We start from the raw sequence: 10,958 nt of genomic DNA, 5'->3' as shown, positions 1-10,958 counted from the left end.
TGGGGTTCAGTCGTGTTTATTAAGCACTACAAGGACTTTAGGTAAGAGAGAAGAGCATATCATAGAGCAAGACACCAGCAAGGATAATAAACACACTTGTGCAGTACAGAGTAGAAGGTTCCCAGCTGAATTATCCGGTCAGTGAGCCAGGCTCGGGGGAGGGGAGGGAAGCTGCCTGTTACACCCAAGAGGACAGGAGAAATAATTCTGACCTTAGAGAGCCCCACTTTAGGTCTCCTTCGTCTCATGGTGAGATGCAGTGTTGGCTCAGGCCTGCTCATGTCCTTCTGGACAATGCATGATCTATAGCTGTCAGTTCCTCATCCATCAACAAGAACCACGAGAAACAGACTATTCCTAAAGCCAGAGAGAGGTGCTAACTAGCCATGAAGAATCATCTGTATCCTGGATTTGTATCGTTCCCAATTAGACTAAGTGGTTTCAGAATAAGAATCAGGTCTTTTACCCTCTGTATTCTCCCACAGTACTCAATGAATGTGGGTCTATTGGCAAAGAAAAGATTGAGTCCAGGCCACTGGGCAATGCTGAGCTGCTGCCCCTGGTGTTAGGACAGAGGCAGTGAATCCCAAAACCCCATCACCTGCCTTCTCCCTGCTGGAAGCCTCCTTTCATACATTTATCAAGAAAGAACACCATAGAGCCACTTGCAGTATGTGAACTTTTTATTCTTCATAAAGTGCTCAAAACATGAAGAACAAGCTCTTTATAAACAGGAGTTACAACTAGGAAGACAAACAGCAAAGCAGAACTGTGCCTGCTCTCTGCCCACCCCACCTGCAACTCTCCAAGTTGTGGCCAGGAGCAAAAACATCCAACAAGAACCTTGGGCTTCAACTCAGAACTCTTCTGAAGACATCCTTGCCCTGGGCATTCTGGAGGCCCACAGTCAAGGATGAGCGGAAGATCAGGGTCAGGGCTGGTAATGAGCAGAGCCTGGAAGAATATATAGTAGAAGAGTGCTCCCCTTCCCCCAGAAGAGATACCTACCTAACCCCCAATGACCCCCAAAAAACATGACCCAAGACCTGGATACCTGTGGACACTCCTCAGCTTTGATGAGTGATCCTTAGGGTAGATAACATTACAGGGGCTTTCCCCTCATGTGTGGGGCTCCTCTGCTTCATCCTGGCAGAAGACATCACCCATAGAGCACATCTCCTTCCAAGGCTTTCGGAGAGATCCCACAGGCCCTCTCAGGAAGAAGAGGAGGTCCCACAGGAGCTCTCACCTCCTTGCTGGGCCAAAAGTATCCTCCTCAGCACCTCCTCACCCCAAAACCTTTGCTAAAGCAGGGTACCCCAAGTCACTAAAGGTTCCCTGCAGATGCCATGGGAAGCCCGCCATGTTTTCTGCAAGCAAATCAGGGGCTGGGCCAAAGGACAGACACTTCATTTCAAAGTGCACTGCAGCCAAGCCAGGCAAGGCCATGGGGCCAAAGGGACAGGCTGGGAGAGCAGCTAGTAGATGACAGGAGGGCAACAAAGGCTTTTTCCTAAGTATAGGCAGAACGGGACCTCCTACTTCCCGAATGTAGTTGTTATCCCAGAAAGCCTCTCAGTTGGGGTTGAGGGAGGAGAAGGTGGCAGGAAAGTTAAAGGAGCAGTGGCAGCTTCGCCAGACCCTTAACTGAAATTAACTCTAGGGGAGGGGCACAGGGGCACAGCAAGGCTGACCCATCCTCCTTTCCCATTTCCAGGGCCCGACAGATCAGGCCCCATGTGCTCAACAGGGAGGGAGGGGGACACCAAACAGAGGGAGAGGTCTACATCCAGAGGCTCTTGACCCCACCCACAAAAGGCACATTTTAATTGGTTTCCAAAAGTTCAAACCCCACAGCAGCACAGAGTTTTGGCATCTGGACAGGCAACAAAAACAAAGACGGAGGCTTGATCCCCAAACATAAGCAGCCCAAAGCCCTGAGGCCTGTGGAGGGGCCCACAGCTTGGAGGTGCACGCAGAGGTGCTCTCCTCACCCTTGCCTCAGGTCTCCACACATTTACACATGCCGCTCAATGGGAAGATCAGAGGAGGAGGGCAAGGCGGGTCGGGGGAGAGAACACACATCTCCCTCCATCCACATGGCCCTCGCTCTGCAAACTGCTGGAAACACACAAAATCAGGACACAGCAGAGAGAAGACCAAACCATACAGGCTCCTTGCTCTCAAGGGAACAGACATGAGGCTCAGTTACCCATGACTGCAAACCAGGCAGCTTGGTTCCTGCCACAGCCCCAGGAACGCTAGGAGCCCTCTAGGGGCTGGAGACAGATGAGGCGGACAAGGGTTTAGCCTTGGATGAAATGACTGACAGTTGCTGTGGGGTAATAAAGTATGTCCCAGATACCACATCAAATTGCAGCTCACCCTTGCTCTGACTTGAGGGCTGAATTCTTTGTTCCAATTCCCTGGAGCCCCCAAAACTAAGGGATACAAAAACAGGCAGGTGGGAAAGACCCAGGGAGGGCTCCCAAAGACACACAAGTTGTACATGGAACCTGATGCCTCCAATGGGAGTCCCAAGGGCCCCCCTTCCAGCAACCCTCATGAAGGCAGGAGGGAGGGGGAGCAGGGAGTGACAACGGAGGACAGACGGCAGCCTGCCCAGGTGAGAGTGAGTTCAGCGGGAAGGAGGGCAACGCAGGCCCAGTTTGGGCAGTGGGCTTACGCCCACCCTCCCGGGGGCAGGGGCGAAGAGGGCTACTTGGAGGGGTCCGGGGGGATCTGCAGCAGTGTGGGTGAGGTCTCCATGATCCGCACCAGCAGCCGGTCAATGTAGCTCTCCAGCTCCCGCACGTGCTCGTCCCGCTGGCTCAGCTCCCGCTCCCGCTGCAAGAGCAGGCCGATGAGCTCGTCGTGGGTCAGGTGGTAGTACTTGGCCGACTGGTCCGGCACACCTGAGTCCTGAGGCCAGGAATGAGAGTGAGCAGGGCGGTCTCCGGCCCACCTGCCCACCGACACCCAGGTTTCACCCCTACAGGCCCTTGGAGCGGCCTCCGTCTCCAATGCAAGAGACCGCCTAACTGGCTTCAGGGCCCTGGCGTGGGGGGACCGGGCCTGCTCTTTGCTTCACCCTGCCCGCACCCTGCTCCTGACCTCGGGGCGCCTGACCTCTCTCCACAGCACCACACTTCTGGCATCCTGTTGGGCCTCACCTTTAGCCTCTTGGTGTCCAGAGTCTGGCCAACTTGGGGGGCTGGAGCCACAGGCTGCACGCTGCCCGATGTGACAGTCTTGAGCTTCTCCAGCCCACTGCTCAGAGCTGTGCTCAGACTGGAGCGGGACTGCTTCCTGTCTGGGCTGCCCTCCACAGGGGCAGCACTAAGTGGCTTCACAGGGTGGGGACTGCGGAGACAGAAAGGAGATGCGTTATGGGGAGTGCGAGGCAGCACCATGAAAACACGGGCCACCTTGTCTGCCGGACCAGCAGCTCTGCTGGCCCGGAATCAGCACTTGGTGGTGGCTGCCCCGGCATAGCCAAGGCCTCGGGGTAGCTGCAACCAGCACTCCTCAGCAAGCCTTCCCTCCTCCTCCCTCACTGCTCTCCTCGCTCCTCGCTCCTCACCCCACCGCCTGCCCCCTCTCCATTTTACTCCCTCAGAAGGCCTGCCCCTTCACAGGAACAGCAGAGGCCGGCCCACAACCTTCTCTGCACCTACAGCCAGTCGTTACCAGGGCCACCCCTTCCTTCTTCCCCCACTCTTCCATACTGTAACCTTTCTCTGGGGGACTGATTGACCCTCCCAGTGTCCCCATTTTCCCAGGACTGGGGACTCCCAGGCTGTGGGGCTTTCAGTGCTAAAACCAGGAAAGACCTGGGCAAACTGGGACGCTTTGCTGCCCACCTCTCTAACTGGTTGCTTCCCATCAGCACTTACACCAGCCTGAGAAACCCACCCAGCTATCTGCCCTCAGTCATGCTCCAGCTCCCGTTCCTCCTCACCCAGCCCCACCAGAGCACGCAGACTGCATTCTGTCCCTAGAAGTTCTTACCTTTCATTGATTCCTCAACCCATCAGAACGGGGATGTTGGCCCCGTCAGCCCATCACAAGTGCTCCTGCTGAGTCCTCCAACCCTTCAACTCTCAACTCACTGACCTCTCTGTGGAGTTGACTCTTGGACCTCTCCTTCCTTTGGCCTGCTCTCCCTCATTCCCCCACCCCCCAAGACCTCCCTCTGGTTTTCTGACCTCTGGCAGTCTCTTCTCAGTCTTAACTGCTAGCCTGCCCTTGGATCCCTCCCTTCCCTGCCTTGGCTCCCACTACCCCTAATGTCCCATCTCTAGCCTGGACCTCAGCCCTGAGCTCTAGGCCCACACAGAGTTGGAGGCTGGCTCGCTCCACTCCGGGTCCAGCTTGGGCGCATCACACTCACCTCCACACCTATGCTCTCCTGCGTCCCCTCCCAGCAGTGTATGGCTCCAGCCAGACCCCTGGGAATCCCTGATTCCTGTGCCTCAGCTCCAGGGCTAACAAACCTCAAACGCTGCTGCCCCTAATCTTCTCTCGCACCGTCCCCTCCTCTCCAAGCCAGTGCTGGCTAAACTGCCTTTGGCCATACCTGCTAACTCATCTCCTCTGAGGGAGGCTTGCCCACCTCCAACCACCCCTCTGTTCTGCTATGGGATGGTGATCTCAGCCTCTCCAATGTTTAAGCCCTTTACTGGCTCCCTATCAGGTAAGAAAACACAGTCTCTAACAGAATTGGGCCCTGCCCCTTCTTCCTGGGCCTCTACTCCACACACTGCAGCAAACCAGGGAAAGTGCGCTTTCTCACCTTCAGGCTCTCACAAAAGCTGTCCCTCCTCTGCAGAACACACTGGCCCTTCACCTGCTGGCCTGCTAACTCCTACTCATGTTTCAAAGCCTTGCAAGGCCACTTCCTCTAGGATAAACTTCCCTGATTCCCCTGACTACAGTGACCCTGCTCTGGGATCCCCCACCACCCTGGACCTGCGACAGCTATGCATACTGCAAGCATCGGGCCCCCGAATCAATTAACCTTTCCCCAAGGGACCTCGTAAAATCTAAGCTTACTTCACAGAGGATTTGGACCATTCAGAAGTAGGGAGCAAAATGGTTTAGCCCAAGGCCCTGAACTCCATCGGAGGAGGGCTAGCCCAGACCCAGAGAAGCCAGCTCTGTTACTCAGGATAGGGCCGTGGATTCAGTCCCACAACCTGGAAAGACTGGCAGAGAGGCCAGGCAGGGGGCAGGCAACAGAGAAAACAACTTATCTCCTCCCACCTAGGAGTCTGCATTAGGGATGGGAGCTTGAAACCTGCTCTGATGTTACCCACAGACTGTGCCTGGGGAGGGGCGGAACAGCCGGGTGGCATAAAGGAACCCTGGACGGGGCCTGGACTCTCAGTCTGATTGCCCCTGTACATCGGAGGGACCCTGGACCCCAGAGCTCTCAAGACCCCCACTTCCTCCTCTGAGAAATGGGGATAGCTCTATCTGACCCATCTACTTCAGGATGTAAGGGACATGCAAAATTCAGACATGAAGCCACCTCTGAAAGGAATAAAGCTTCCCAAAGGTAGTGAGTATAATCGGAAGTGAGGCTGGAATGCAGCAGGGCCAGCTAAGGACGCTGTCCTCACAGCAAGGAAGCTGTAACCACCTCCTCTCCCTCCCTTCTGGGAACGGCTTCACACCCCCCCACCCCCACCCCCACCCGCCACTGGCACAGTCGGGTAGCCCTGACTCCTTCCCTCCCACTTCTCATGTATCAGCACGGGCGCCCTGGGCCAGCTCCTCATGGGGGCACTTCTGTCTTCCTCACCAGATTGGGAACTGTCCAGGCATACCTACCACAGGGACAGTGTCTTTCCTCTCTATGCGGCGCCTGACACACAGTGGATGCGCAGTGAATTTGGATGACTACATGGATGAGCTGGTGGGCGGAGGCTCCAGTCCAGGACCCTCACCCTGCCCTGCTCAGCAGAAAAAGCAGCCCCTTCTGCTCCCCCCACTTCTTCACTCAGGGCTCCTAGGGTACTGCGTCCTTCTGGACTTTGCTGCCCCCATCAACCCCAAGTGACCTGTGTCTCCTGACCTCAGCTCTGGTCACCCCTCACTAGTCAACCCGGTGAGGTCACAGCCTCATCACATTCTTCCCAAACAGACCAATGCCACACTGACCATAATCACAGAGGCATCCAGGGCTCAGCACAGTCCTAAGCACCTCAGGACCACCCCCTGAAAAGGCGCAGACGCAAACCAATGAGGCGCCAGATGGGGCTACAGACCCTTTCTTCTGGGGGCAGGGGCGAGGTCGTTTCATTTTTCTTTTCGTCCTCTAAACAGCTCTTGGGCTTTCTCTCCCACTGACCTCAGTACTGGTCCCTCCTCTGGCTCTCTGCCTTCCACAGCCCACTCCCCTGTGGCCCCCACACTGCCCCCGGCACCCAACGCCCCTTGCAGCTGAGTGCCTGAGCTCTCCTCCCCCCTCCCCTGCCAGCCTACACCGGCTCTGTCCACTCCATTCCCCACTCCCTTCACCTCAAACCCCTGGTTTGTGGGGCACTCTGCTTGTCCAAGGACCCAAAGAGGACACAGTTTCAGGGCCGGTACTACAGAAGGGCTCCTTTCTTTAAAGCCTCCTTTCTCCTGCCGCAGGGGGAAGGAGCCCTTCATCTGCCCCTGGAAGGGCTGCGGCTGGAATGTGAACACCTCAGCCCCTGGGCTGCTTTGCCCCGCCTCCTCCCACCTCCTCCTGCAGAGTATTCTCAGGGTGACAGCTCACCTGGCACTGGACTGTGGCTCCTCAGCCGGTCGTGTCTCCAAGGGCAGAAGCACAAGCGGGGAGGCTGGGGTGGTTGCAGCGTGGTCCTCCCCAGGTGAGGCAGGGGAGCCCCCAGGGGAGGCGGCTGGCTCCCCAGGGGTTGGGGAGGAAGAAATCAGGGGCTGAGCTCCAGGCAGAGGAGAACATGGAGGGCTGGGCCCCCCATGGCCGTGGCTGGCCCAGGGCGGGAGAGGGGGTGGTGGAAAAGCAGGCTCTGGGGGAGTGGGCAGCTCTTCTGGACCAGAGAGGATGGAAGATTCCCTGGACCCTGGAGGGGATGTGGACAGGAGACTGGGGGGGTCCTGGATCCCCTGAGACAAGAAGGGGTTCAAGGCATCCTCCTCTGAGGCCCAGAGGTCAGTGTGTTGGGAGCTATCTGGCAGGGGCCCAAGCCCCTCTCCTACTGGTCCCTGGCTCTGGGCCTCAGGACCCTCAGGGCTTTCTCCTTTCTCCGGAGCCCCCCAGATCTGCTGACTCTGAGGAGCCAAGCTCTTTGAGTAACAGGGTATGGGCGTAGGACCCTCAGGGCAGCTGGTGGGCAGGGATAAGGAGGGCCCAGACACAGGAGGGCTGGCACCCTCCACTACGTCTTCCAGGCCTGGCCCACCCAGCAGGGTTCTGGAAGAATGGCTGTCAGACTCTGACCCAGGTGTCTCGCCCTCCTCCTCGGCCTCCTGTGGCCCAGCAACCAGTGAACTTGGAAGGTTGTCTTCTCCTCCTGTCTCTGCCCCCCTGCTTCTCAGCCCCCCTGCAGCCACCGCCATAGCTGCTGCCTCCTCCTCCTTCTCCTGGGAATCTGAGGGCGTGAAGAGGCGTGGTGGCTTGGGAGGTGGCCTGCTGGGCTGTGGTCCCTGGTCCGACACCTGCTCAGGTTTGGGCTCTGGCTCTGGCTCTGGGGGGGGAGGCTCCTCACTCCCCCCGGGGCTCACAGGTTCTGGTGACTCTGGCTGCATCTGGGGAGGAGGCAGCTCATCAGACTCTCCCCGCAGGACTGGTGAGGACGTCTCAGCTGCAGGAGAAATGGTGACCACATCCCAAGGCCATGAATCGACGACTGTATTGAGCTCGTGCAAAAGCTGGCCTTCGCCTTGGGAGGCCACCTCCTGGGCCTCAGGGGTGTCGTCTGGGCCAGACAGCCTTTCCCACACACTGATCACTTCAGGGGAGCTAAACAGAGACGTTGCGCTGTCTGCCGGACTCTGCCCTGCTTCCACTCCTGGGGCTGGCGACCCCCTGTCTGCTTCAGAGTCTGAGGCTCTCGGGTGCAGCTGGGCAGACGTAGAGGACAGGCTGGCCCCTACCGACCCCAGGGGCCCCGGGTCAGACACACTGGTGCTCCGGCAGTCCAGTCCCAAGTCCAAAGGAACCCTGGGCTCCAGCCACACGCTGCTCCCGCCTCTTCCTCCTCCCCCAGGGGCCCCCCGGGGCTCAGCTGCCTTCACTGCCATGGCCCCACGGCCTTGCTCTTGCAGCCCAGTCACCTCCAGCCCCACTCCTCCTGCAGGGGCCAGGCTCTTGCTCCTGGCCTCTGGACGCAGCCTGCTGGCAGCAAAGACGTTGAAGGTGTCGTCCCACTCAGGCGGGGCTTTCCCAGGGGAGGCCAGGGGGGTGGGGCTGGCCCTCGAGGCACTGGGGAGAGAGGGAGCAGGTGAAGGACAGTTTAGTGCTATGTCGGCTATGAGTTCCTCGAAGAAAGGGTTGCTCTGCATGGAGGTGAGGAACGGGTTGGTGAGACCCAAGAATCCAGATGGGGTGGCCTCAGGGGCGGCTGAGGCGGCAGTGACAGCGGCGGGGGAGACGGCTGCAAAAAGGTTAGTGCTTAGCATGGGAGCAGCGGTGGGAGCAGGAGTGGGGAGGGCCGGAGCACAGCGGGAGCAGGGGAGGTGCTGAGGAAGAGCAGCTGGGTCAGGTTCTACCTGAGGAGACACGTCCAGGCTGTGGAGGGAGACAAAACCGTGAGCCTCCTGGTTAATGCCAAGACCGGAAACGGCCCTGCTGAACACCACTCGCCTGCCCCCCACCTGCCTGGGGCCAGGTACCAAAGGCCACACTCACACGGGCTGGGCTCAGGCCGCTGGGCCAGGGGGCCAAGGGAAGACCCCAGCACGTAATATCATTAGCGGATGCCCAAGGAGGAAGATGCTGGACAGAGCTCATTTAATCCCGTTTACAGGCAGGATCCCAGCCCAAGCCAAGTGTTCTTCCACGGGCCCAGAGGCTGACGACTCTACTCAATACCAGACTTACGTCCACAGAACCAATCAGAAAGTCTCTTATACCCCTTTAAGGACCGAGAGAGGAAAGAAATACTAGCTGCTAGGAGGGGTAAAGAGGCCAGAGAAAGGCCAGGCCCAGAGATCCGGCTGGGCAAAGCCAGCGCGAATAGAACCCTGCAGGGCCCCTGGGATTCTGACAATGGGAACAGATGGGTTCTACCGACCCCTTGCAGAAACACGAGGTAAGGACGGGGCAGGCATCAGACACGACAAGGTGTCACACAAAAAGAACCCGCCTCTCTAGTTTCTTGGAGGGGGTACCATCACCTGCCCAGATGGACAGCAAGACACTGCCAAGGCTACCTCCTGCTAGGCGCCCACCAGAGGGTGCCCCTCCCCCAAGGCACCCGCGGGTCAGCCCCGAAAGCAGCCCTGTTTGGGAGACAAAGCCTGGAATGTAGCGGCAGCGGCAACTCCGGAGGTCACCAGGGGCCTCTTCGGGGCCGCCACACAGACTGACCGCTGGCTCCCCTGGGAAAGCCATCCCGTGGCAGTGGACCCTCACTCCCACAGACACCGGAGAACACTCGCTGACCGCTGGGGAGGGGGCATCCCCTGTGCTTACACCTCGACTAGGGGGCACAGCTGACTTGTGGGCACGAGCAGACTCTGAAACTAGAGCTCTTGGCTTCCCCAGGACAACCCCAGGAGACAGAAAACCAGAAAGACAGTGCAGGTAAAAAGGGGGACCCCACGCCCCAGTTTTAGCACTCTGGCAGTGGTTGGCAGCTGTCTTGAGGCTGAGCCCCCCTGTCAGGCCCAGACCTGGGTGGCCTCGCCTGCTGCCTGCTTCACATCTTCTAGCCCCCACTCTATGCCCCGAGACCCCCATCCCTTGATCCCTGCCCAGGTGAACGTCCTGAGGACTCCTATGCTTTCATCTTCTCCACTCAAGCTGCTGCGTCTCACAGGGAAACACCGGGGGCAAGCCCGGGGCGGGGGGGGGGGGGCAGAAGCCAGGCTTTACAGCCAGCCAGTGAGGAATGCAGCCTGGGGTTGGCAGGGGCGGGGGGGGGGGGGCGGGCAGGAAGGAGGCCAGGAAGGCTGGAGCTCACCAGGATTCTTCGGGGGACCGGGGCCCAGACAGAGCAGGCCACACACAGAGCTGGGCAGAGGCCGGGCTAGCTTGTCTAGAAACACCGAGGGGCAGGGCAGGCAATGGAAAGAGTCCAGTTCAACCAGCTGCAAAGGTGGGCTTCCCAAGATAGTCTCTGAGTCAGTGGTCCCAGCCTCACAGGCAGGGCACAGCCAGGTCCCAAACCCTGGGTTTCTCTTAAGAATCCAGCTTCCAGAAACTCTCCTGACTCTTTTGCCATGTAACTCCCCATCCAAGGGTGACTTCTCAGCCTCATACTACCTCCTAGAGATTGTGGTGTGGGGGTGGGCGGGAAGGTAAGAGTCCTGTTGACTCCCACCCCACCAGGCTTCCCAGCATTTCTCTGCCTCTGTGGTCCTGACATGGTGAAGATACCGAAAGAGGTCAAATCCTAGGCCTAGAGTCCCAACCCCCATAAACATCCCTTCCCCCTTTACTCCAAGTTGGCCACAGGCAGACCCAGGCATTCGTGCCGACCTCGGGGACCAAGGAGAGCAATGGACCACCACCATGTGGGTCAAGGCCCTGCCCCTGGCCTGCCCCCCACTCCACTGGAGCACCCATACCAGACATAGCTCAACCCTGCCAGCAGGACTCAGCCCCCAGGAACAGGGCTACTCTGAGCCACCTCTCTCTCCAGTCCCCTTTGTGACAAGTGACCAGAAGGGTCTGAAGGAAGAGAACTCCATCAACATTAAACAGCACCTGGCTTAGCTCTGCACACTCCCCCCTCCCCGCTTAGCCTTGGCCTGGCCCCACTCACCCTTGTGGTCAGACA

General features: G+C 58.5%; 1 protein-coding gene across 2 annotated transcripts in view; it reads right to left on the bottom strand.

The window, feature by feature from the left end:
• RAB11FIP5 (RAB11 family interacting protein 5) overlaps positions 1-10,958 on the bottom strand; it is a 37,385-nt gene continuing 26,427 nt past the window's right edge. The window contains exons 4-6 of one of the 2 annotated variants that reach the window (XM_035001303.1): positions 6,770-8,437; positions 3,174-3,363; positions 1-2,922 (exon numbers count right to left, since the gene is read on the bottom strand). In XM_035001303.1, the coding sequence (XP_034857194.1) occupies positions 2,719-2,922; positions 3,174-3,363; positions 6,770-8,437 (2,062 nt within the window). In that variant the 3' untranslated portion in view covers positions 1-2,718. The remainder of the gene's footprint in view (positions 2,923-3,173; positions 3,364-6,769; positions 8,438-10,958) is intronic. The other variant, XM_035001304.1, reaches the window with a different exon arrangement.

The sequence above is a fragment of the Mirounga leonina genome, unplaced genomic scaffold (genome assembly GCF_011800145.1).
Source record: "Mirounga leonina isolate KUSES-001 unplaced genomic scaffold, KU_Mleo_1.0 Mir_125, whole genome shotgun sequence".
Lineage (NCBI taxonomy): Eukaryota > Metazoa > Chordata > Mammalia > Carnivora > Phocidae > Mirounga > Mirounga leonina.
Note: the sequence above shows the minus strand (reverse complement) of the source record. Positions and strands in the feature narration are given on the sequence as shown.